General features: G+C 29.8%; 4 protein-coding genes across 5 annotated transcripts in view; 1 reads left to right on the top strand and 3 right to left on the bottom strand.

The window, feature by feature from the left end:
• The window catches only part of LOC106685281 (zinc finger CCCH domain-containing protein 10), a 7,394-nt gene extending 5,819 nt beyond the window's left edge, over nucleotides 1–1,575 (bottom strand). The window contains exon 1 of the mRNA XM_014427856.2: nucleotides 737–1,575. Coding sequence (XP_014283342.1) covers nucleotides 737–1,415 — 679 coding nt within the window. The 5' untranslated portion in view covers nucleotides 1,416–1,575. The remainder of the gene's footprint in view (nucleotides 1–736) is intronic.
• Nucleotides 1,576–1,872: 297 nt separating this feature from the next.
• LOC106685280 (mesoderm induction early response protein 1) lies at nucleotides 1,873–3,614 on the top strand. The gene has a single exon (XM_014427855.3). It carries the CDS (start codon nucleotides 2,154–2,156, stop codon nucleotides 3,231–3,233), a length of 1,080 nt encoding a protein of 359 aa, XP_014283341.1. The 5' UTR covers nucleotides 1,873–2,153; the 3' UTR covers nucleotides 3,234–3,614.
• A 2,895-nt stretch (nucleotides 3,615–6,509) lies between these two features.
• Dpck (Dephospho-CoA kinase) lies at nucleotides 6,510–11,641 on the bottom strand. 2 transcript variants are annotated; one of them, XM_014427859.3, is made up of 5 exons: nucleotides 11,272–11,629; nucleotides 10,987–11,190; nucleotides 10,822–10,909; nucleotides 8,890–9,049; nucleotides 6,510–7,048 (listed from the first exon to the last, which is right to left on the bottom strand). In XM_014427859.3, exons 1-5 carry the CDS (start codon nucleotides 11,381–11,383, stop codon nucleotides 6,905–6,907), a joined length of 708 nt encoding a protein of 235 aa, XP_014283345.1. In that variant the 5' UTR covers nucleotides 11,384–11,629; the 3' UTR covers nucleotides 6,510–6,904. The 2 variants fall into 2 exon arrangements, with proteins under 2 accessions (XP_014283345.1, XP_066905291.1); XM_067049190.1 differs by lacking the exon at nucleotides 6,510–7,048 and adding an exon at nucleotides 7,055–7,342 and having other exon boundaries at nucleotides 11,272–11,641.
• Nucleotides 11,642–16,696: 5,055 nt separating this feature from the next.
• Nucleotides 16,697–25,125, bottom strand: Hou (GID complex subunit 8 homolog protein Houki). The gene is made up of 5 exons (XM_014427848.3): nucleotides 24,796–25,125; nucleotides 24,583–24,721; nucleotides 20,812–21,008; nucleotides 19,266–19,463; nucleotides 16,697–18,171 (listed from the first exon to the last, which is right to left on the bottom strand). The coding sequence occupies exons 2-5, from the start codon at nucleotides 24,698–24,700 to the stop codon at nucleotides 17,995–17,997; spliced, it is 690 nt and encodes a 229-aa protein (XP_014283334.1). The 5' UTR covers nucleotides 24,701–24,721; nucleotides 24,796–25,125; the 3' UTR covers nucleotides 16,697–17,994.
• Nucleotides 25,126–27,280: the final 2,155 nt, after the last annotated feature.

Genomic DNA, 27,280 nt, shown 5'->3' on the forward strand with positions numbered 1-27,280 from the left:
CGAAACGTTGGCACATTAAAAATAGGTTCATCGAACTTATTTAAATTTAATGTAATGCAAAATTTTACAAATTTCAACTAGGTTAACGTAAAAAAACGTTTATGATTAGCAATAAATTGTACCATAATAATTTGTTTTTTAATAATATTTTTTAATTCATAATTTTAAGAATGTAGAACTAAACCAACATATTTTCTAAATCCTGTTATAAAAAAAGGATAATAAGAACACATCTCTATAGAGACAAATCTGACAAAAAAATAAGTTCGGATTTTATTTCATATAGGATGTACTCTTAGTGGGGTTGGAATTAGGATAGTTAGGGCTGGAATTACTTTAGGTATTAGGGTCACCCTACAGACTATTCCAAAGCTAGCTAGGCTGTCACTAAGTGACAACAGTTCATAGTAAGACCCACAGAAAATGTTAAAAACAAAATAAGAAACTTTTCTTATGTCAGATATGCCACTATTAAAGTAAAGCAGCTATATATAATGTATGAATGGAATATGGTCCGGGTATAAATATAATGTACTTTGTTACTATATATAATGTACTTTGTTTTTACTTTTACTTTGTAATTACTATATGTAATGTACTTTGTTTTAAGAAAATTTGAATGAGTTCTTTTAAATAAATAGAAATAGATAAATACAATGCAAGGCTTAACAATTAATAATAAGACTATGAAACCAATAACGTATGGCAATCTTAAAAATTGCGATAGTACTATTACCTGCCACAGCAGCAATTGAAACAGGTACAGTAGCTACCGAAGCAGTCACAGTTCTAATTGCTTGAGGAGGAAGCTGTGCAGCATTTGTAATCGTAACTGCAGGAACAGTGACAGCTGTCAGTGCTCCTGGCTTGTCACTAAGTCTCATTTGAGCATTCTGTTCCAGAAGAAATTCATTTGTTGCTTGTAAATCATCTACTTTCTTCTTCAAGCAATCAACAATATTTCTAAGGTAGGCATTTTCATCCTCTAAAGTCCATGGTTTTTCAGGAACCAGAAACGTTTCATGTTCAAATCGCCTACGTTTTTGCAGTGGTTCTAGATCTAATTCAATCGTAGGACCTTGAATGTTTGACCTACATTTGCACATTGTATTTCTATCATTTCCTCTATGGAAATCACTTTGCATCTGTGGTAATTCTAAAAGATGAGGAGGTAATTCACCAAACTGATTGTAATGTTCTTCATCTTCTCTACTACAATGTATAAATGCACATCCTGATCTTTTACACTTGCCGTTTTGATAATCCCAACAAAAAACATACTTCAGAGGATGAGTATACTTACAACTAGACCCACGAGTACAAACATTCCTGACATAATCCCTACAAACATTGGTCTTCTTGTTTTCCTTTGCCATTTTCGCTTGAGAATGAGATTTAAATGACGCCCCCAACATTAACTACTATTCAAAAACCAAACATTTAAATCTTCAAAGAAAATATAATAACATCAACAAAAAAGGCATTCTAGATGACAAGAACCATTCGATAACAATCAAATCATGAATATGTCACCGACTGAAACATATCGCCATGGTCAATGCCTACTTTATAACTATCGGAACAAAACGGGTAAAGTAGTACCTTCGATTTATCTGAAGATAATAAATAGTAAGTGTAGTTTTATATCATATTAATTTCTAGACATTATAATATCATTGAATTTTAAGAATGAGTGCTGCCGTTAAAGTTAGCAAAACAAAAAATAATAGATTTGTACCGTTCATTTTAGGTTTCAAATGTAAAAAATACCTTATTTTAAGATACCATATACATTTTTGGCGTGAAATAAATTGCATTAACTTTACATCATCGTGTAATTGAACTGTAATACACATTCATAAATAATTAAATAATAAAAATGGCATAGGTGAATGTAGGTTTGTAAGACTGTTATAGCTTGTGTATGTTGTTGTTTTGAGATAATTGTAAACATTTTTGTGATAACCGTGTTTTACAGTTACTACTTGTATTTACTAGTTAATAATACTGAAAATTTTCTTTCTATTTTGCATAACTGAAAAATCGACCATTGTGCTGGTTACAAATTAGTGAATAACCTTTGTTATTAATAGTAGTTAGTGTATTTTGTTTCGTTTCTGTTGTTGATAAAAAATCTTTGTGGGATATGAAGAATGGACGATCAAGGACCTCGAATAGAGGAAACCAAAACAGTTTTGCGAAAACACATAGTAGACGAAGATTTTACTCCTCCTGTGGATATGATGGTGCATGATTATGATGATGAACAAACTTTAGAGGAAGAAGAAGCATTAGGTGCACTTGAAGATCCACAGGTAGAATTATCAAGTTTAGAGAAAGAAGGGAAAATGCCATTAGAAGATCTCATAGCCATGTATGGATACGATAATGGTTCCGAAGAAAACAAGTCTACTGAAGAAAATTCTGAGAAAAAGTCAGATCCTTCAGAGCTTGAACAATTATATAATGATAATGAAGAAATTAATGTACGATCTACAAGATATGGTTCCAGGGCTCAAAGTGAAGATGATGATGACGATGATTACAGTCCAGAGGAAAGTAGGAAAAAAACTATCATGGTTGGTTCAGATTATCAAGCTCAAATACCTGAGGGATTATGTAAGTATGACGATGCATTACCTTATGAAAATGAAGACAAACTTGTTTGGGATCCTCGCGATTTGAGTCCAAAAGAAATAGAAGACTATTTAATCAGAGCTTCTGAGCCAGCTGGAAGTGGCATAAGTGGAATACCAATAGGTATTCATACTAGAGATGATGAAGGAGCTTTATTCCTGCTTCTTCAGTGTGGATATAATTTTGATGAAGCCTTAAGGCGGCTTAAATTAAGCACACCCGCGCAAGCATCTGAATTACCCTTATGGTCTGAAGAAGAATGTAAACATTTTGAAGCAGGGTTGAGAACGTTTGGGAAAGATTTCCGTCTTATCCAATTAAATAAAGTTCGCACACGCTCAGTTGGGGAACTAGTGCAATTTTATTATCTATGGAAAAAAACAGAACGTCATGATATTTTTGCCAACAAAGCCAGATTGGGCAAGAAAAAGTATTCTTTACACCCAGGAGTAACTGATTACATGGAGAGGTTTCTTGAGGGTGATGAACGTCCCAGGACCGAATCTCCATCCATACATTCTCTTCTCTATGGAGATCATAAATGGAGATCTGAAGAAGATGTGCCTACAGTGAAAGAAGAAAAGACAGACAAGTAGTACACTTGAGCAATATTCATATGAATCAGACTGAAATGCTCAGTGTTAAGAAAGTATTTTTCTTATGAAAATTAAATAAAAAATATTTATAGATAAGAGAAATATTAATGAGAAATGAACTAATTTTTTATTGTTATTTGTAAACATATTTGATTGTAAAATTTTGTAACGAAAACCATAAAACCTGGAATCATTTATTGGCCAACTCTTCAAATCTTGGATTACTCCTGACTAGACCACCTTGTCCATGAAGAATGACAAATATATTTTTTACTGGCAATTGTTAATGTTATTTTGTTATGGATTTATATCTTAAGGATATATACATCAAAACCAGTTGTAGTATAGTTTTATGTATATAAATCTTATTATTTTTTTAAATGAAATTATTATTTATGTTTATTGAGAGAATTTATTTATTTTTGATTTAATTTTAACAAGTAAACAAACATTAAAATAATGTTTAACAAGTAACTGTTGGGCCGGGAGTGCAGCAGAGGCTAAGGAAAGAAACCACAAGAGGAAAAGTGTGACGCTGGTAAGCTGTCTCTCAGTATAAGTTATTCATCTTTTAAAGATGTGCCGGCCTTAATATCTTACAACTGGTGTTAAAAACACCATCATTTTTCAATTAACTGTTAAAACCAAATGTTTCAAACCAGAAAATTAACATGAGAAATTTAAAAGGTGACCTATCATTCAGCTAAAATATGTTCTGTTTTTCATTCTAGTTTTAAATCTTAATTGATGTAAATGACATGTTTTGTTTAGGAATATTCTTATTTTTTGTATGTATATAGATAAATGTATACAATATTCATGTAGATAGATAAGCATTGTAAAAATAAAAATGAATAATCCATTTTTATAGTTTTTTATCTTATAAAACTTATTGTGATTATACTTTTCATAAATAATATTAATTTTATAAATTTCTATTTATAAGTGCAATTATGTTTTCTTTTCTTTCTTTTGTTAAGAAGTATTTTTGAAATTATAGCAGTATAAATCAATCATCCTTAAATTTTTATTAACCTTGACATTTTTATGTATATAATATAATAATAAACACTTCATATACATATATGAAGTGTTTATTGATGTCAATTTAGTAGTTTTTATTCTATCATTAATCATAAAGGTTTCCAGGCTTTTTATAACCCCTTCGTGAGTACATATCAGAATAGCACTGCTCAGCTGGATCAAAGGAATAATACCATAAATTATAGTACCAAATTAAATTCTACAATATTAACACTTTGCAATAGCTATCATCGCTAAAGATGTAGGTTGATTAGTTCATGACTAGTAGTGGCTGGGTGGAGCTTAAGGCCTAGCTCACCTCACAATGATGTTATGGTCAAAAATAACATTTTGAAATCTTAGTCTGAAAATATTGTTAAAAAATTGATGCAGTGGTTCACATGAAGTTGTCTCCATTTTTAAATCTTACCTGAGATCAAAATTAAAATGAGATTAAGAAAATAGATCAAAATAACATTTTTAAATCTTAAGCTAATAATATATACATAAAAAATTGATGTAATGTCACATATGGAGTGTTCCTATTTTTGAATCTTACTCGAGATTAAAAACTGTATTATTTAATCATCCTTACGGAGTTAATGACAAGGTAAGTTTAATACCATTAAACAAGAACTAACTAATGAACTTGTAAACCTTTTCAAATTAGCAATAAAGACTTATAGTTTTAACATGAATTAATGACTCACATACATTTATTGTATATTCAAAATAAAAGATGAACGTAAAATTATTTAGATAAGAAACTATTAGTTACACCATTATCGTTCTGAAAAACAGACAACACTCGATAGTATGGCACTGATATTTATCGTGTAAAACCAAAGACATAATATGTGTTATAGGAAACTTCCTCAAGGCATCAGTGTAGAACTTGAACTATGTCTGATGTTCGTACAAAAATATGTATTTTCTCTGTTAAATCCCTTTCATTCTAGATGGGTGATATGTAGTTTATTAAGTAGAAAACCTTCATTAATCTAAAACAACTTAACTGAAACATTCAGTTGAAGAGAAATGGAACAGTCTCTTATATACCATTATCTCTAGGATAATAAGGTAAAAAAAATAAATAAGATACCTAAAAAATAATTTACTTATTTTTCTTTCTGGTAATTTCCATTTTGCATCAATATCCTTAAATAGTTATTCAATGATAAAATTTTTTTGCAATTTATGAACAAAATTTTGTCATATTTGAAATCTTTATGCATGAAAAAAAAAAAAATTTTATTCACCTTACATATCTAAACACCAAAAAAATTTTGTACCATTTCTTAATCATCTAGTTCAGTAGCTCCCTAAATTTTTTTGCCACACCATCCTTTATGGGTAAAAAAAAAAATGGCAATCATTATTGAGCAAATAAAATATAAAAATGTCACCACTATTATTCTTAGAGTGGTTGACTATGTTGGGAAATAAGAGAAACCAGCACAAAGTAAACGCTGTAATGCACTATATATTTGCTAATTTAATTTTAATTCTTTTAGTTTTATAATATTTTTAGAAAATGGCATTTACTTGGGGCATTTAGAAACTTCTGATCTAGTCTAAGTCAAGGTTATCACAAACAAGCCTTTTACCCTTCCTAGAACCATTAAAACCTTCTCAGTCCACAATCAGAATTCAAACTGAAACCACTCAAAAAATTGTGTCAATAAAGAAATTATAAGGATTTTTCACAAAAACTTACCTAAATAAAAAAACAAACTTTCTTATAGCCCATACACTTCCTTTGTTTAACAGTTATATGTTTTCTTTTTCCGTCCTGATTTTGCCCTGACTCATAAAATGTTGACTATTTATTTATTTATAGGCATTATGGAGACATACTTTTTCTTCTGAACAATTTTTTTTTATAAAATATTTTTTGTATATTATTCATAAATATTTATTTCATAGAAAAAAAAAGTATTTGAACTATCCACCTTTGTTAAAAGGAGAGGAAAGGATGAGGTAATTATAAATACTCTTTGGTAAAATTATTCATCAGTTATATTTCAAACAAAAATAAATTAACATATTTATAATATTATTTCTCTTTACATTGGAATGCATACAAATCATACTATCAATATTTAATATAACCTTTTGTTAACAATTAAAAAACCTATGATATGTCTCAATAAAAAAAGAAATTACTATACTAAAAATAAAATGAAACATTCTACACATTTGACTACAAGTGTCCCAACAAGCAGATTTATTTTCTCAATAAGACAATGTGAGGTATTATTTATTATGAAATTGGCCACATTTTCAAATTATCTTAATAACGTTAAATATAGGTGTCCCTATAATTTCAAGTTGCACACTTATTACATTAAAATGCTATTTTTCATTTGAATTTTTCATTTGAAAAATATTTTTCATTAATTATGTTCCAGATAATATAAATAGTAACTCCAACAATAAAAATATTAGTTTTCTTGAAAGAAATTATCACAAAGACTAGAATAAATGCAGCAGCTTCATAAATTTATGAAAATACAAACAAAAATCAGTATTGCCAAAACAGATGGAGGAATGTGATTCCTCTAATCATGTCTCATTATAAGAATGCTACTCCAACATTGGAAACAACACATGAGTTTAAAATTGATTAAACTAAACGTAAGCTAATGCTATCTTGCTGAAACTCTTCCTTGATAAATACGATAACCAGCCCAGAAAATAAAAGATACAAATCCACAACATAAAAATCCAGCTATAATCCTTAATTTCCAATGGTGATTAGAAGCTTTCAAAACTGAAACAATCTTGGCCACCTGAAAAATAAAATATGTTCTATCCATTTTAAGTACTAAGACATTTTATGTGGATAGTAAGAGAGCTTGCCTGTTTGCAAACAATAGGTTTAAACCATATAACTGCTTTTGAACATAGATCATACTTAAGATTTAGCTATATGCTTTTTTAAATTTCAAAATTAAATTTGATCTGAAAACAGACCAATTAAAACCAACTATTCTAGTTTTTATTTTAGAATTATTGATTGTTGAAATGGTAATAGCTTCAAGAAGACCAACGTTGTCGACTTCCAATCATTTGTGTAAACAAGCCTAGACAAGGTTTATATTTTATAGTTTAATTATTTTATTTAACAGGATATGCAAGAATAACATAATCCAAGTTTAACATAAAATTTCAGGTATTTATGAAAGAATATGGCTAAATTAAACATTCTATATTAAGAATATAGGATCAATTGGAAATGTCTGTTTATAGGAATTACAATTTTTATTAAGATTTAAAATTATATCATGGCACCTACATTTAGGTAGTTAAAATTTCCAACTTCTTCAAGGATCATTCTGAATATCTCCGATTGGCTATTAATAAATAAATGAAAATATATTTGATGTGAAACTTCTTTACCAACATTCTAAAACTCCAGAAAAAAAAAAAATTGTGCAGGAGTAAATTGATTTCATGACATGAGGGAAAGCTCAAGATGAAACGGAAGTGATGGAGGGCAATGCTCAATGTACTTCACATTGAGATTAAAATATCTTGAAAAATAAAATTTTATTGCTGCATACTATAAGTAAGGAAATTTTCAGAATTTCATCCTGTTTATAATGAGCGATAATTCAAAATGGTTTCTTGATTTAATTTTAGATCTGATGGTAAAAGGTTTGAGGGTACAAATTATGGCAGATGTAACTAGAACAATCTGAAGTTCATTAACATAATAAGAAAATAACAACAATCAAATCCATATAATCTTATGAGATTTAATGACCAAAATTCTAAAATCATATTACATCCTAAATTTGTGAAATAACCATGAAAATTATAATTTAAAGGAAAATCTGTTGTTTAGGTATAGGCTTGCAAGCTTGTTAAATAAAAAAAATTGTTTTAAATTATTCATGATATAAAATACTTATCTAGGGTAGTTTAAAACACCTAAATAATACAGTAATGAAAAGTGGGGATTCAAAAAACAAACCTAAATTTTTACAGTAACATTCTACTTGACTAAGAAAAGGAGTTAAACCAATTATTTAATATTTGAAGATCTCTTGAAGGGGAAAACACTATACCTCACAGATTTGATAAACAAACTTCTGTAATATCAAAAACAGTGTTAAAATCTTTTTTGTTTGGAAATGGCAGGAAGCTCTTCCTTTTTATCAAAACTGTGAGGATGCTGATAGGTCTAAGAGAAGCAGGATCACTTTTAAGGACAAAAGTTAGTTACTTTCCTGTTTGTTTGAAACGCTTCCTGAGAGGAAGAGGCTTCCTTGAGAATATTCCTTTTCCTAAGTGTCAATAAATTAAATAAATAAACTTTACTGTAAACAAATAAAAAAAGTACATTTAAGGAGTTTTAAATTAGAAGTGCTTTGGTCAATCAGAATAAAGCGATCTTTCAATAAAAAAAAATTTCAGCTAAGGAAATATTCTCAAGATAGCTAAGCGTAAGTTAAAAAAATGTTAAGACTGTACAAATCCAATTACCAACTTACTGCCAAGTTTGTAAGGAATTTTGTAACCCAAAATACTCCACCGAAACAAACCAATATCCTGATGGCATTCTGATGATATATTTATTAAGAACAACAGATCACCCTTAAAATCTTGCTTGTAGAATTCTAATCACCTGTTCTCTTGTATCCTCAAGGCTCCCGGAATTTTCAATAACAAAATGAGCAGCTTCAGCTTTTTTTTCTAAAGGCATCTGAGTAGCTATACGAATTTTGGCTCTTGCTTCAGTCATTCTATTTCTTTCTATAAGTCTTTCAACTTGAAGATCTTCTTCGCTAAAAAGGGGGAAATAAATGAAAACCAAATAAATAAACAAATAAAAATTAAAAGGGATTTACCCTCTCATAAACTTATCTATCAACTCCATTGGAAAATATTGAAATAATAATATGATCAAATACACTATCGACAATATGTATATCATGCAACTGAAAATTTCAAAATAAAAAACAAAAGAATAATTAGATTATGTAATATATATATATACATTTTAACATGGTTATCTCCCAGAAAATTACATTTGAATCTCAAGAATATAATGGTGTAAACTGTGGATGATATTCAAAGAGCAGTTGGTCAATGTCAGCAGTCAATAAAGAAAACACACACAGAAGAATAAACCTATTTCTAATACAAGCTTACATTTCAACCTAAGTTGTAGACCTCCATATAATACTTTAAATGTAAGAATTATATAAAATAAAGGATATAAATAGTTATAATTGGTTTATCTTTTATTTTGTACAATTCATACCTCTATAATATTACATTTTATCTCCTATTAGTATCAATCAACTACTATTTTTTAATAATAATAATTTTAAGTTTGTTTATCATTATGTTCTTTTTCTTTCTAAGTTTCTTTAGATCATGGTTGTGATTTATTGTTTATTTTTTCAGTCCTGATGAAAGCCAGACATTTAAGCTGAAATATTGGCAAGAATAAATCAGATTTATTTATTTGTGTATCTTTGCTAACCGCACCGTCGTCCATCTTCTCATATCAATATATGATCCACTAATAACACTTCAGGAAAAGAATGTTTTTGAACGTAATGTCTTCAATGTTTTTGCAGGTATATCTATATTTGTTCTTTGTTGTTTTCATGGTTTCCTGGTAGTATCTTGCTTCACTTCATCCTGAAGAATGCTTGTAACTTAAGCTGAAACATTGGAATGCATTAAACATTAAGTTCATACTTACCTGTATTTCCTTTTTGAATGCAAAAAATTATGGATAAGTTTATTGATGTTTTGAAAAAGTGTGTTTTTTTACTATAAGAAAACCGTTCAACGTTAGTCTCCTTCATAGTAATTTAATAACAGAGGTAATCTTTTGGCAGAAATTATTTTTTGTAACATAATTACCAAACTTCTTGAGGTCATTTAAATACAAGTAGTAACCAAGTTCTGCCCACTAAAGAATGGAGAAACAGGGGACATATTTGAGTCAGTTTCAGATGACAGAACATTGGTTCAATTAAACTTCATAATTTTTAACACAAAAAAGGTTGCTGCATTGATAAATCTCATCTTTCTGTTATGGTGAACAAAATAATTCACATCTCTCACAAACCAGATTAAAACAAATAATAATGAAACTGCAAGGGCAACTTAGTATAATTTAAATTAATTTCAATGGGAGTTGTAACATTATGAAAATGGCACAATGGAAAAAGGCAGAGTTTCAGAAAATAAGTCTGAATCAAATAACTAAAGTCTCATCAATTATCAATAAGTAATATAGATTTGTAGGTGGATTACAATAATTTGTAATTTTAAAGGAAAACTCCTAAATTATTCGACAGATTATTAATGAATTAGGCCATTACTCATTACTACATAATTTTGTTTTAATTTGATTAATGAAAACATGATAAATGGTACACATATTTTTACTACATTTTAGATTAAGAAAGGTCTTCAATGTGGATAAAACTAGTTCACATAAGTTTATTGTACTTAGAAATAAACAGTGTTGTTTTGAACAATTGTACACTGAAAAATGAATAAATTATCACGCGTTGAGGGTATAACCAAAACTTACCAAGTAACAACTATAATTTTATATATATAGTTCAGCATTACGCCACTTTCAAAAAGTAATGGTAAATCCATTACAATGAATTGATGACCTGAAACAAAAATGGAATTAAGTTTCATATACCTAATGCAGCATCATGAAATCTGAATTGAACTAACAACAAAATACCTTGGAAAAAACATTTTATAGCTGCCCAAGCCATCTCTCTGTAAATTTCTGGGTGAGTTATTTCATTTAGTTTTCTTCTACGCTCCTTATTTTGAAATATCAATTCACCTAAAGCTTCTCGATTTATTTCACCAGAAGGGTGAAAAACAGCTCCTCCAAATTCATTTTTGATTTTTTTCCAAGCTGTTTTTCCTGGCTCAACAACTTAATCAAGCAAAAGCATTAGTAATAAAATTACCTGGCACTAAAGTATTAAGGAATAAAAATTTCTAAAATTTTGTTTACCTTTCCTAGCATAAAAATCTGCATCCAATACAGGAATGTCATAATCCTTAATCATTTGAGCAACTGTACTTTTACCTGTTCCTATTCCCCCTGTAAGACCAACGATGAACATCGTGGCGAATTCAATTATTCACAACACCTACTAATTACAATAAACTTGCTCTCATTGCTTAACGAAAGGATTTCAAAATCAACAAATAATCCAGTGAGGAAAACAACATGACACTGATCTGACAAGGTATCAAGTAAGCCAGTGTTTACAAATAAATTATGAAATAAAAGCGATTTTTTCTAAAACTCGCAAAACCATAGGTATATTTAAATTATCTATATAAAACTAAGTTAATGAGAGCTAATCAACATAACATCATAGTTTGTGCTGACTTCTGTTGAGAACGGGGATTTTTCTTATCTAGAGGAAACACTATTAAATTGCAACTGGTAAACTCGTAAGTATTTTTGAAACAATTATCTAATGTTTTTTACTTTAAATTTAGTATCAGAATATCATCTAAGATTGAAACAACATTTCCATTTGTATTGCCAATCTACATCCTGTAAACATCTAGTATTTTATCTATTTTTCTTCAGTTACATACAGTGCTCTATTAGAAGTAGATGGAACTGGGACTGGAATATCTTGCCAATGTGCAAGTATTAGCGATCCGTAGGTAGGAGTTTTAGATGATCTGAAAAAAAAGTCTTTCCTCTCCTGGGCAACATTTTCAGCAGTATATAAGCGGTCTGGAATTATAAGCAGTATATAAGTCCTGGCGCCTTGGCACGCCATTAGGTGTCCTAAGGTAGAGATCTCGTTGAGACTCGGCGGTGATAACGGATTATTGGCCACCGCATCAGGTCTTCTCCCGCTATTCTTCGCAGAAGTATGCTGCATTGCCCAAGTTGGGCAGAAGTTTGAACCTGGGGATGTTCTTTTGCGTTACGATCTGGGTATTAGCGACATCCCATTCACTTTATGAGTCAGGCTGAGTGTACCCGGTTCACTCGGTTAAATTTTCGGTGCTTGACTTACAGCCCATACAGTCGGCCTTGTAGAGGAAATTCTTAGTTAGAGAGAAAATCCAAACTCCCTGGTGTAACCTCATGGTATGATAATGGTGCACACTGATAATGAGGTTACACCAAGGAGTTATGATTTTCTCTCTTACTAAGAATTTCCTCTACAAGGACGACAGTATGGACTATAAGTCAAGCACCAAAAATTTACTATCCAAAGATACACCGAACCTGACTCCTGATGAAGTGGATGGAATGCCGCTAAAACCCAGATCGTAGCGCGTATGGGTGCGGTAGAGACGGTAGCACTTGTAAGACCGTGATATTGTCAAGATTTCGGGTTAGAAGTAGGACGAGTGTTGAATATCACAATGGACGGGCTAAATAGCTTTCGGGTGCGAGACGCCCGTCCTGGTCTTGGTGATGTATATCCTCATAGGTTTATTAATGTCAGATAGTCGTATATTAGCCGTATTACAGCAGCAGCTTCATCAAACGGAGGCAAAAGCTTCAGATGCTCGTTAACTGTGATCATGAAGATGTTCTCGGTGGTTAACTATACACTCTTAAAAAAGCTAAACTAAACGCAGGAAATGAGGCTTTTACAGCTAAACCTGAATCATTACAAAGCTTAGGGCGTCATCAGTAAGAAGCCTGGAAAAAATCAATAAGACTTCCATCGACTCGCTGTATTATGAGAGCAGTATAGAGACATCAATAAATCCTAGATAAAGGATAATACGTTCGAGTCAGAAGAGACAACTTTATTCAGCATGTACAACCGACTTGAAGAAAGGATTTGTGTGGGGCAAAGGGAGGGACATTTATATTTGTCTACGCAACACTTGCATCAGTAACAATAAAAAAACATCTATAATTTATCATCTACCACTCACACCTTCACTTTTAATAGTGCGTATTAGTGTTTTTCTACGCCCATGTCAACTATACGCCAGACTAGAACTTTTCAAATTGCCATACTTGAAAAATCCTTTAACCAATAAACGACCATAGTCACTTTAAATTTGAGATCAGCTTTGTGATTTTTAAGTAATGTTAGCATGAGTTCGCATACAGGAAGTGTTAACTAGCATAAAAACATTTGTTGGACCATTATATATGAGTTTTCCAGGAACCACTTCCTTCAGTATATAAGGTATTTTATTTTAGTATAAATCCAGAAATGTTGGAGCTAAAGTTGTAACTACGTCATTCTATTTCAAGCATTTTCATTACACTTCGTAATGTTGGTGCTTCCGTTTCTATAGTTGATTTTATGATGATATCAGTGACTTCCCATAAGTTTCTTCACCCAGCATGGATAAAACACGTTTTACAGCAAAATGCATCAGAATATGTCCTCTCAGGGGTTTTGAATGGGCATGTACTATGAACAATTATAAACTTAAATATCTTGAGTAAAAATTACGCATTTCATTAAGGCATTAATCTGAACATTTGACATTTTTTTGTAGCTTGACCATTCTCGATTCTGAAAGTACTGAACAGTAAGGAGTATAATAACTTGATGATAATGTAGGGAGTTGGGTGGGTGGAGGAGGAAGACAGGACATTTTTCAAGAGATATTGAATGCAGTAAGCCTAAGAGGTGTATCATAGTAATAGTGTACTCTAGGCTCCATAGAGCCTCCAAGATATCTCAAAGGCCATAACTTCTAATACAGTAAAGTGTCAAGTCCTATTTAAATTAAAAACAAAAATGAACATTGTGTTGTAGCACTAATTAGTGCTTATGATATGATCATGATTTTGATGTCACCTTCATATTCTTACATTTTTGGGAGGTTACATTCTTCCCCAGGAGGAACTGATTCTAGAATGTCCTATAAAAATTATTTTATAGGAATTCAATCCAAATTCAGAGAATAAATCATTAATTTTATAGGCTTTTATCTATTATTAGAAAGGGCTCTTCATGGATTAATATCAGAATTTCCTTAAAATTTCGTATCCAGTGTTTTGGAATTTCGTTAACTGATTTTAATAATTTTGGTTAGAGACAAATTATGTGGTCATTATATTTATTTCCAGTCTACCCATTATTGTCTTAAAAATTTGGGTATAGACTTTAAAATTCACGAGAATTTCAGGTAATGTGAACTGACACTAATTTTCTTTTAAATATTTGCAAATGTGATGAAAGCAGTTAGTAGTATCCCTATGTTCTGGAGATTACTAGATAAGTAAAGACCCTCAGAGGCATATCTCTTAGACCAAGACTTGTGATTCCTGCCTTCTACTGCCATAAGTTTATTTACTAAGTAGACATGTAAGTGATTATTATAACTTTATCATTACTCTGTTCAGTTAGTTCTTGAAAGGTAAGATCATCACATGATGTATTCTTTCTCATAATGACTTTATTGCACAATTAATCTTGAAAAATCACATTTCCTCCATCCTTTTACCATTGTGCTTCACAACCATATTCTTTCTCAGAAAAAGTATTTTCCCCATGTCTCCTCAACCTGTGTTCATCCACCATTACCTGCTTACCTGTCATTATCCTTATATTTTTTGCAGCAAAACATCAGTTTGGTTCCACCTCTACTCTTTTAACTGCCACATTGAATTTCACAATTAACCTCTTTATTCTTATAAAAACTTTTAATTTACCCATTGAACTAAAGTGAAAAAAAAGATAAATCATATATCCACCTCAACACTTTAGCTTCATTCTGTGAGAAAACAGAAATTAAAATAATACTGTTCACTTTCTAAAAGTTAACTAGCAATGGGTGAATATCTAAGATTTTATTTAGGTATGAGGATTTTTTTTTTTTCTAGAAAAGGAGTAAACAAAAACATAAATACTTGCTGAGCCTTACCTTGGCTTTTACCCTCCTTTTTTTTTCCACGGTAGCTTTCAAAATATTTTGGAAATTTTCCAACTTCCAAGCTCAGTAAGTAAAATGACCTAGGGAGAACATGATCGTAACTAGAGGAGAGAGCAGATGTGGAACCTACGTTGGTATACTTCAGAGGGTGACAAATTTAACTTTAAAGTTAGTTAAAATATTTATTTGTTTTAGGTTGTTTTGACCTTAATTAGTAATTAAGATTTTTACCTCAATCAATAAAATGAATTAATGTTTAAGAAGAAGACGTCCATAGTGAAATATATTTTCTATGTATATTTGTTACTCCAATAATACATTCCCTTCATCAACTTTACTTTTAAATTTAGAAACTCTGTCACAAATAACTAGAAAGTTATTAGTTGATTATTAGAAATTTATATAATGATTGACAATGATTTAAATACAAACTACATTAATTTGACAGAATTTTATTCCTAATAAATAAATATTTAAATTTTGATACTCCATCATAAGTACAATTTATTTTTAATATTATTTACTGTCAATATTAAATGCTATGTTAACTTATACTTTCACACTGATGCCTAGATTTGGGTTTTCTGGGGCTAGATGTAAGAGGTTGTAAATAAAAGGAAAATGGTGCAGGTGATTTAGGGTGGTACAGAATTATTTTTACAGGACCCAGACCATCTTCCTGTTGTTAATTATATATGGTCAGACAACGATCTTCTAATAATGAAATAAGTTTTTCCTTCACCTAAATAACTTTATTTTTACTTCTAAATTTTAAACACTGTCATTAAATAAGCAGAAATTTATTAGTTGATAGTAACGTTAATGAAAACTGGTTGGCAGCTTTTGTAATAAGAAGTAGATTATATTGACAGAGTTTTATTTATAGTAAATAAATATTTTAAACAAAGTTGTTAAAAGTATATTTAACAAATCAATTATATTATATTTAACAATAATACCTGAGTCTAATTATTGCGCTAATATGAACTACATATAATTTTAATGAATTAAAAATTGCTCGCTTATAATTACAAATTACTAGGCAGCAAGGAAGGCTATTTGGTAGAGTGCTGATTTCTTATGCTGAACCATTAACATTCATATCCTGGCTTAGGGAAATATATATACTATGTTTAAGAGAACATCTCCAAGATTCACTCAGCCTTAACATGAGTATCTGGTACAGATGATGGTTAGAACATAGTTATGACCATACTTTTTTCCCAAATTACTGAAATCTGTCTGATCTTCATGAGCTGTAAAAGCCTGGTTAATTTTCATGAAATAGATTACTTAAAATTTAGTTCCAATAAATTAAAATACATCTCTCTTCTAATTGAAAATTTATCAAAGCCTTTTTATTTTTTAAACAATCATATAAATATGATGAAGAGAAAAGATCATATAAAACAGCGGTAATAGAAAAAAATATCAAGTTTTTTAAAAATTACAAAAACATTTTGTTGAAAAATTTTCTCCAATTCGAAGCAACAGAAAACAAACTGCAAGGTATTCAAATTTTAACAACTGCATGAAATAAATATATTCAATTCACCTTTCATTGAGTTTTATTAGTTTGTAAATATATATTTCATATACTCTTTATAGCAAAAAGACAAGCTAAAATTTATTAAAATCCATCACACTGTGTACGTCAATCATTTTTTAAATTTATTTTTCTAATTAAATATATATTCATACATTTTTTTTTACAACACATGAAGGCTAATTAATATATACTTTCTACCTTCAATAGCAGTTTGATATTTCATTATTTGGATAATGATTTCGTCATTAACAACAAAACATACAATTTAAAATATTTACATTAAATCTGTTAGTCAGTCACACAATATCTTATATCTTAGCAAATCTAGAATTGATATACCTATCATAACAAATCTACAATTGATATACCTATCATAACAAATCTACAATTGATATACCTATCATAACAAATTTGACAATAGAAAACTATACAAGACCAATAAGTACTTTTACTCTGAATAAAATCAGAACAATATTTACATATTTACAAAATCTTTTTTACTATAATAACAATAAACATTACATCAAGGTTTTTTATTAATTAGATATTTTAATTTTTTTTTTTAAATGAAGTTGATAATCCATAATTTTTGTGTAAAAAAAATAAAAACACTCATCAATGTAGTTGCTGGTCTTAACAAGAAACTATCAGTGAAAGAAACAAGTAGTGAATTAATAAATAATATCAGTTTACTTTCATTAAGATTTACTCATTCTTTGAAAATAAAATATAGTTTTTAATTAGAGATAAATATATATCTTTTTAATTTCAACAAATCCATCAATGTTTCTTCTGAAACATTTCTTCCAATACACATTAAAACGTTTTTATTAAAAAATTTCAACCCAGTATCCACAAGAATACAACTAGGAGAATACTAGCAGCACAATAATTCATGAGATCATAAATTTAACATTCCTTTAATTAATATAGAACACAACAATGCAACTAATTAGTATTGAGTTAATATTTAGCAGAAGAATAATTTAGGCTCATTTGAAACTGAATTTGTACAGGCTTGAGCTATTTATAATCAGGAAACAGAGAGAGGAAAAAAATGAAATCTTTACCCATTAATGAAGATACAGAACATACAATATTATTCTTCACTTTATGGGTAAAATATAATTAAACGTGGTAACGAGAGCGAAATAAAGCATTAATACCTGATTCTTTTCATGTATAATAAGTGAAATATGTTCAAATATTTTAATGCAGACTCATATAACTATTTTGGTCTAGGTTGGCAACTGAGATGCAGGTAAGTGCCCAAGAAAGCCAGGGCTAATCAGCCTCGGGTCACTTGGGTGACTCGACCTGACCTCCGGCGATATCTGTAAGTCGTGGGAATCTCACTTTTTTCTTTGATAGCTCTTCCTCTGCCCAAAGAATTATTTTCACGACTGAATATAATTTTGCTTGTGTTGATTCTTCATGTTCGGTTTTCAGGATGGCAGTGTTAACCTCTGAAGCAACCTAAAAAAATATAGAAATAAAAAATGTAAAAATAGTAGTCAATAGGAGGGTGAACAGCTATCAAGGCATATCAGAGAGTTGACCAGTTCAGGGTCACTCACTTCCCTTCTAACCTCTTAACATTCTTTCCTATCAATTAGTTCAAAATGGCTTTATACCTGCTTAAAGTTTTCAGCATAAATTCTTTTGTTCTTCTAACTTAATTATTTTCATTTTGTCAGCAATTTAACAAGATTAGAAATTCTGGTTTAAAACCTATTAGATCAACAAATATTTATTTCTATGATGGGAAGATGGTTGAGGGTATGGTCAATAAAAAACTGATATTTCAGTTTTTATCGTGTCTATGGATACATCAAATATTTATTTGATGTTTCCATAGACATGACTTTCTTTACTGCTTCGAGAGTGACGTTGAATATTTGTATTTTGTATTACAATATTGTTGTAACTGTTTTTTGCATGATATTGTGGTCACAATATCATGTTGGTAGTAATGGAGGGAACAAGTAGGCCTAGAAGTCTTATTTGCCTCCATTATGATTTTTTGTTGTAAAAGTTTAGCTTTGTGGACAATTTAACTACCTTTCAAATGAAGATCTTGTATGTTTTGGGACACTTACAGTTTTCACGTAGGTAAACAGGTTACCAAGGGACCATGTTCAGAATAATTTGTAGAAATATGGCTACAAAGTCTAATACTTATTATGAAACAGTAATACATTTTATTACAATGCTGTATTATATTTAAATATAAAACTAATGTAAAAGCAAAAAATTAAAATTTTTTATAACCAAGGCTCAAGTTGAGTCAGAACAAGTTAGAATATCAGGAAAAATAAATACTCATTTATGCTGGTATAATTTCAAGTTTGAAAAAATATTGATTAAATATAAAAACCAGACTTCAATTGTCAACTATTAACTAATAGAATCATCTCTAATATAGTATTAAAGCATTAGTAGACAAAATTTCTGCTACTGAAAAAAATTGGAAGGAAAAATCTATCCATGCTTAAGTTAAAAATTGATCTTAAGTAAATATCCATTTTAATACGTAATATTTCCATCAAAATCATTAATATAATAAGTACCTTATGTCGATGCCTGACATCTAGGAGATCGGCAAACGGTGACCGAGTTGGATCCTCAAATGCAAGAAGTGCTAACGTCCTTTCTAATTCTCGAAGAATTCCAGGTTCAGACTCACCTGATTCACTTAGCTGACTTTGGGCAAAATAAACAGCTTCTTCTACCTTTCCTTCCCGAATAAGTTCAATCAAGTGAAGTTGCTAAAAATAATATTAATACATAACTTTATTAATATTAGTATATTCAGAAAATTTTCTATGAATTTCTACCATACTTTAAAAGTTCTTTGAATTAATAAATTGATCTATATTTCTTAATATTAATTTTTACCTTTTTCTGAAACATTAAAAGAACTTTCTGAATAATGAACAAAGAATTTCAACTCCCTAAACCTAATTGTAACTGCAAACAAACAATGATCTTCAAAGCCAATCGATGTATTTTTAAAAAATAACAATTTTTTTTAAATTGAAAAACTTATTGGATATTTGTTCTATAGTGGAAAATTTCTTTCTTAATCTTTTATTATATCTTGAATAAATAACTTAATATTCAATCACTAAAATAATATAAATTAAATAGAAACATTATGGAATACCTGAGTAAAAACGAGAAATAATACAATAAATTCTCAACTGTTACCATCAGCAACAAATCATTAACAATATTGGCTACAGACCTAGAAAATGTAGTGATTATTGCTAAATAGTAATACTAAAGAGAGATCTGGTCAGTTCTACAGTTAACTGACAGACTTCTCATCTAATAAACCATTGACAGTTAAGTCTCTACTTAACGATTAAAGGCCGTGTATGCTTTCAGTAATAAAGTAAGAGCAGTAAATCTTACATAGATGGCATTTCCTCCCCAACAAGTATGGAAGTACTGTATTCATGGAGTACACGAAAAAGAATTTATCTACTCAAAATTGAAAATTTTCACTCAATTTTTATGCTTTAGACATCATGGAACAAATTTGGTTCTGTGTCAGCCTATCGGTCTAGTCAAATTTGTTTTCAGGGTATAAATCAATTTTTAATAAATATACAGATTGTGTGAGTTGGAAACTGGTTGGATTCATCCATTGAACTGAAGCTTAGCTCACAGCTTTGTCTCTCTTCTTTTTCCTTTCAACTAGGCCATTGGCTCTGTCTTCCCTCCTTTTTAGCCTCAATATCTCTCTGTATCTGTTAGACTAATACCACAGGTAATTTCCTTAAAACCTACCATAGTTTACATCTATAGATTTCTTGATCTGATTTCTACTGAAGTCTCTAGACAGTACTGTAGATACCAGAAATTGAGGAGTGAGTCAAAATAAATATTAATGAAGAAATAAAGTGAAGTAAGATATCACATATTCAGAATCACATGTAAGAGAGGATACAATATTATTTTTATACACTCTAAAAGCGGACTGTATTCTGTTATATTATTATCATCTTCTCATTAAGGAATAATACAATATATAAATTAGAACATTTTGAACTAGTGAGCATTAATGATGCAAAGTACAAACAGAAAAATATTATCTAAGTAAAATAATACCTGTAAATGAAAATAAAGGTATCTATCATTGTCCAGCAACTCTGGATGAAGTGAATTAACCAGAACGGTAGCTTTTTGTGTCTGACCATTCTGAATTGCCTGTCTAATTTTTATTCTGTTATCCATGGTGCTTAAATCTATAGGAGGGCTTAGTCCAGATTCTTCTTCAAATTTTTCTGCAGCTTCCTTGAAGCCTTCTGTAACATGATTTTTAAAGTAAATATGTATGAGAAATAAATAGCAGACTACGAATTTAAACTTGACTACATTCTCCTAGTTTTTGAAGAAAGTACCAATAACTTACAAATGTATCAGTAATAACATACATTTTTAAATCCTTAAAACTTTTGGTATAGCCTTATAATAAAAATTGGTAAAATCTTAATAACTATTGCAATATACTCAATTTTTATGACACTTGGGAGAGTTCATAGCAAATCTAACAAAAAATAATAAACATAAATAACTATTTAAAGATAAAAATCATTTCTTCATAAATAATAACATTTTCTATTAGAACAGTTTGTGACTAATTTCTTTAAACTATATGTATAAAGGAGAGGAAAAAATTATTTTGCAAATAATTTAATTTTTAAATCAATTTTGGAATATTTCAGCAACTGTTGCTCAGGCCAAAATGTTGGCACAGTAAAATAATTTCCACTAACTGGTATTGTTCTGAATCTCATGATCACGTCCTCCAACCATCTTCTCATCTTAATCCATTATAAACAATCAACAAATTATACATATAAAGATTAGAATTCAGGTAGTAAACTAGGGCTAAGATGTTAATAGAACTTTTTCTAATGCTACAAAAACACAAAATAGCTGGGACTTCTACATAACAAGGAATGTAGTATTGATAGAAAAGAAGAGAAGCTTTTGGACATCAATTGCCATAACCAGAGTCACTTGTAGCCGAGCCGGTTAAAGCGCCAACTTTAAGAGCGGTGCCAGTTTGAATCCAGCCTGGGTGGTGGACTTTTATTTGTGAGATGGTCCCATGAAATGAAAACTTGTCCCCTACCACGTTTAGAATAGGGAGGTACCCAGTAGATAACTCAAAATGTGTATAAAACACACAAATCCTAACCTTGTTTTAATCAAATTAAACTCACTAAAGGCTCTGAAGTAAACATGAATAAAAATCTAAACTGCTCTGATTAAAAATCTAAAATTTTGTCCATAATTGAAGAGCTATGAGGAAGATAATTCTATTAAGTGATTTTATATTCCTACTATAAAGACTGAAATTCAATTTTTCAACTTCTTAAATCTAGCTAAGTTTTAAAAACTGTATGGAAAGTACTATGTAGAAGGGAGTATTTAAAAATATTCTTCCAAGAAAGGTTATCTTATTCATTTCCACTAAAATTTCTCATTGCATGTCCACTTAGCTTTTTAATTGTGAACTGACATAGGAATATACTATTAATAAGTAAGATCTTTATGTAGAAAGATTTAAAAAGTTATAGATATATCCATATTGATCAGACCAACTTTTTATTTTTATTTTAAAAATAATATACATAGGTTATATAATACAATAGTATAAACAAAAATTGAAATTTCCACCGATCACAACAAAGTCAGACAGAAAAATGAAGGGCTCAAAGCGGGCTGGGAATTCAAGTTGAAAACAATAGCACTGAACATTCTCTATAACAAGCTTATTTTTTAGAAACTTTTTCATGGCTATCCAAAGCCACTGGTTAATACTATTCCAAGAACATTCATCACTTGTGTTAACTTCTTCTTTTTTTCTTTTTTTTAAGGTTGAATTCGACTCTTCATGTGTTAATTAAAGCATTACTTTACCTCAAATTTGTTAATTTTAAACTATAAATTAAATAAGGAAAATGAAACATGTTAGAATAAATACACCCATACGTGTATGAGAAATTTAGTTCAAGCATTAAATTGTAATTGTAACAAAAATCGAAATTTGGTTAAAAAATTTTGACCAGTACAAAATTAGTTTCATTTGAATATCTTTTCAATGATTCAAATTTATGAGGAGGGTTGGGAAATTTGAAGCTAAGGGCTAAAGATGTAATTGGACAAAAATCCGCTCTCTACTTATCACCAATGAGAAATAAATATTAATTTGGCTTAGATTATAGATATAGTTTCAGCTGACTGAATTGTCTGATTCTAACATTTCTTTTGTTTAGCTTAGAATAAGCTGTACAATTAGCATTTTTCAGATTTATATGTTGGTGAAAATAATTGCTTTAACAGAACTTTTAAATAAGTTTTATAAAAACTACTATTGTAACAGTTCTAGTAACAGAAGAATAATTGAAAGTAAAAATTTCAGTCAGTATTTAAACTGATTAAGAATAAAAGTTATCTTTTACTTTGAGGCACTCTGATGTAAAACAGGGCAGGGTAACTGAAAAAATGAAAACGTTCACAATGTTAAAATGGATGTTAATTAGTTAATTAAAAAGTAACTAGGAGTCACATACCTTAAATTAATGATAACTTTAAATATACAAATTTCCTAAAAATTCTATTTAATTGGTACTACAGAATGCAGTAAGGTCAAATACTACAATTCACAATGAACAAGTTGTATGACAGATTGCATAATTCCCAACTGTTGAAAATTATACAAAGAAATTTTGTTAAAATTATCCTAAAATCACCATTATTGTACACAAATGTTATTCTTAAGCAACAAGTAAAAATCATACATTTCTTTTTCTTAATTTTAGATTAATCAATTCTAAAAAGATTTGTAAGCAATGCGATAGCTTGATAAAGTCAGTCAATAATAAATTGATAAAGTCAATAATAGTTGATAAAAAGTCAGGTATCGCCATTGCTATGAAAAGGTTTTACTTTTCAACAGATATGTCTTTTAAATAAAAATTTAACAATATAAAAATCTTAATTATTTCCGCAAAACTTATTTAGTAGGGGATAACTTGGCAAAAAAAAAAAAAAGTTGTTTATGTCCATATATAATGAATGACACCTGGAGCTTCTGCATGACTATACAAATCACCTCAAAGAGGTAATAAAAAATAGTTCCATAATACAGAAAACGACCTAATGACCCCTTAAATTTAACCATAGCCCAAATCAATCCATCATGACAATTATCATTAACCAAAATACAAAATTTAAATTAAATAAAACAAAAGATTATCAGAATAGTTGCTATTGGGTTTTAAAATACCTGCAAATAAAGTTGAGTTGAATTCTAAATAATTCACAGGTTAGCTTAATTGATTAATGACTTCCACACATTAATAACTAACCTAAAATGCTTTCACTTTGTTAAAACAATATATCCAAGAAATGCAACTTATAATTAATAATAGGAAAATCTCCAGAATTAAAAAAAAGGATTTTTATAAGTTGAAACTTTGCAAGAAGTTATAGAAATGGCTGGTAATTAACAGATAATTATTATCTCATCTCTACACAACAAATAAAATATATTGTGATAAGAAATAAAGCTGAAATTACATTACCTAAAAAAGTGACTTTTTCTCTACTGGTACACTATAAGCTAAAAGATTTTTAACCATCATGTCAACTTAAACAAATCATAACTTTTATCAGGTTCCATTGAATATGGAAATATTGGTCATCCAAAAAACAAGTAGTATCCCAGTTTAAACCAGCAAACTAAAACTACTTAATTTTTTTATACAAAAAGATAGTTATCGAAACCAATATGAAATTCGTTAATTAACTTAAAATATTAAGAACCTTCTCAAAATAATTATGAACCTTTATTCATTTATAACATACCTGTGACTAAATAATTCATAATAAGTCTGTTCATGTCAGATCGTTGAACATGCATTGATTCCAATTTTTGGAGCCATTCTTCTTTAGAAGTTTCAGGTGGTTTTTCAGGAAGGCTCATCTTCCTTTCTCTCACCTCCAACTATTTTAAATAACATATACATTAACTTCCATAAAGAAATGTAAGATTGAAAGATAAAAACCCATAACTATTACCTCCCAAAATATTCCTAGAATGATGGCTGATTTAAATTAATAAATAACAAAAATAATTGCTTTCCTTAAAAACTTTCCAACTTGTTTATAGTTATCAATTATCAGCTACACTGCCATTAATGATAAAATTAATGTTAATATGCATTTTATACCACAGCTAAATCAACAAATTTAACTTCTAAAAGATTATAATCCCGAACAATCTGGATGTCTACTACACATAATAAAGTTAAATGATCCTTCTCCTCTAGTAACCAAGACTGATGGGATAGCAAGACAATGAACAGATGATTCAGCACAGACCAGTCTGATAGTTGTGACATGATTAGCTCCCAAAATAATAACTGCAAATAAAAGTATTAAAACGTTAAAATTAAATTTTAGAATTAAAATACACGTTCGGAACATTAGTATTCCTAAAAATTCAAATCATTTCAATCAAATATCGTGATTTAAGAAATCCCATAGACATCACTGTTTAATGATTTCTGGGGAAAAATTAACATACATTTATTAAGAAAAATTAGATGATCAATGTCATAGATCATTCATTATATATCTATCAATATAAATTTATGTTGGGTCTGATAGTTTTGATATTATGTAATCTTTAAGAAGGGGAGGCTCTTTAACAGATAGTGACAGAGTGATAACAGATTTGTCCTAACGAGATGGTGCCAATATGATTGGCATTTGTTACAAACTACAATCGAAATGAGAAATAAAGTGTAAGTAACAGAGCTCCTTTACCAAGGTCGTTTTGTCCCCTTCATTTTTGTTAAGAAAACAGATGAAAAGTTATTTAAAAAGTCTTCTTCCCAAGCACTTACTATTTAGTTCTATAAATATTTCTCCCCGCCCGCTTCTTTTCTGTCCGACAAAGCTCAACAAATTCATCAATCAAACCAATATCTGCAGGAGTTCCTCAAGGTTTTATCCGGACCTCACTTCTGTACACATACACATATGACTTACCAATGCATGACAACATACTAACTGTGACATATGCCGACGACACTGTTATCACCACGAGAAACACGGAACTTTTACAGGCCAGACTAACGTTACAACGTAATCTCGACAACATACAGACCTAGTGAGCAAAATTAAATAAATTAAATATTAACCACGATTAGTCACAATACGTCACATTTGCTCGACGTCACGAAACCTGCCCTCCAGATTACTTACACAACCACTCTATACTACAAACCAATATAATAAATAACATACTTTGAACTTATTTATGACAATAGATTGAAACGGAGCCAACATGTCTAAACGTAAAACACTAAATTACCGATTGAAGCCTATTATATTCCATACCCGACTGAGGACTATTATATTCCATACCCAACTGAGGACTATTATATTCCATTCCCAACTGAGGATTATTATATTACATACTAGACGGACTTTTAAATTACCCCTCAAATAGAAATTTAAGGTATACAAGTGTTTACCAAGAACTCCATATGAACTTAAAGCTAGCCGAATTTATGGACCTCATAAAAGACACAAGAATCAGAAAATACAAACCTTTTAATCACAATTCTTAAAACCGCCAATGTACTCACTCTACGTTTCAAACGAGACTTTACATCAATCTACGCACTTCGACTGTAACGAACAGCATTCATAACTTACAAACAGTTTAACGACAAATTATATGGATATTTCAATAAATTTGCACGCCAAATGGTGACAAATAACATTCCTGACGTAACTCAGCGTCGGCTGAAGAGGAGTTGGATATCCTAGACTAATTATCGCTTATTTGAACGTCTACATTCTATTTGAACAGGACATTCTATCCTGATCCAACCTTCTCGAGAAGAAAGGTTTCCTACATCTAAGGCCCACTCATTTATTTTTTTTAATGAATATGACTGGAAATGGGCGGTTATGTAAGTACCGATTTTCAAGTTGGACAATGTTTTTTTTCTTATGAAATACAACTAGAAATCAGTTTTTCAAGGTAGTCTATTACATAACATTACGTTAATAGTAAAAAAAAAAAGACAATGTTTTGAGTTACATGTAGAGGACAGCAGTCATGTCCATAGTTAGTATACCCGTAGAATATATCCTATATATATTTTTATATTACTGTTTTAATTAGACAGCTATCAACACAAAACGGAAGAGGTCGGGGCCGAATTTCACAGAACTAGAAATCAGTCCAATGTGTTATGTTCAATTTTGTAAATAAATTTTTTATAGTATTAAACATTGTTAGCAACCACATGTAATTATGGATTTTTCTTTAATGTTAGGATATAACTTCTCATAAAATAAAACAACATAAAACGTATAAGAAAAATGAGACAGACCTTATAGCAAAAATGACATAACTTTTACTAGTAGTTCTCATGACGACTACCATGAGCTCTGATTATCGTCTGGTTTCTTCACAAATAGCCAAATATTTCTTTTTTTTTATAAATGGAATTTGGTCCGGGTGCTGTCAAATTAAACTCAAATA

This window comes from Halyomorpha halys, unplaced genomic scaffold (assembly GCF_000696795.3).
Source record: "Halyomorpha halys isolate HHAL.00 unplaced genomic scaffold, Hhal_1.1 Scaffold676.1, whole genome shotgun sequence".
Classification (NCBI taxonomy): Eukaryota; Metazoa; Arthropoda; class Insecta; order Hemiptera; family Pentatomidae; genus Halyomorpha; species Halyomorpha halys.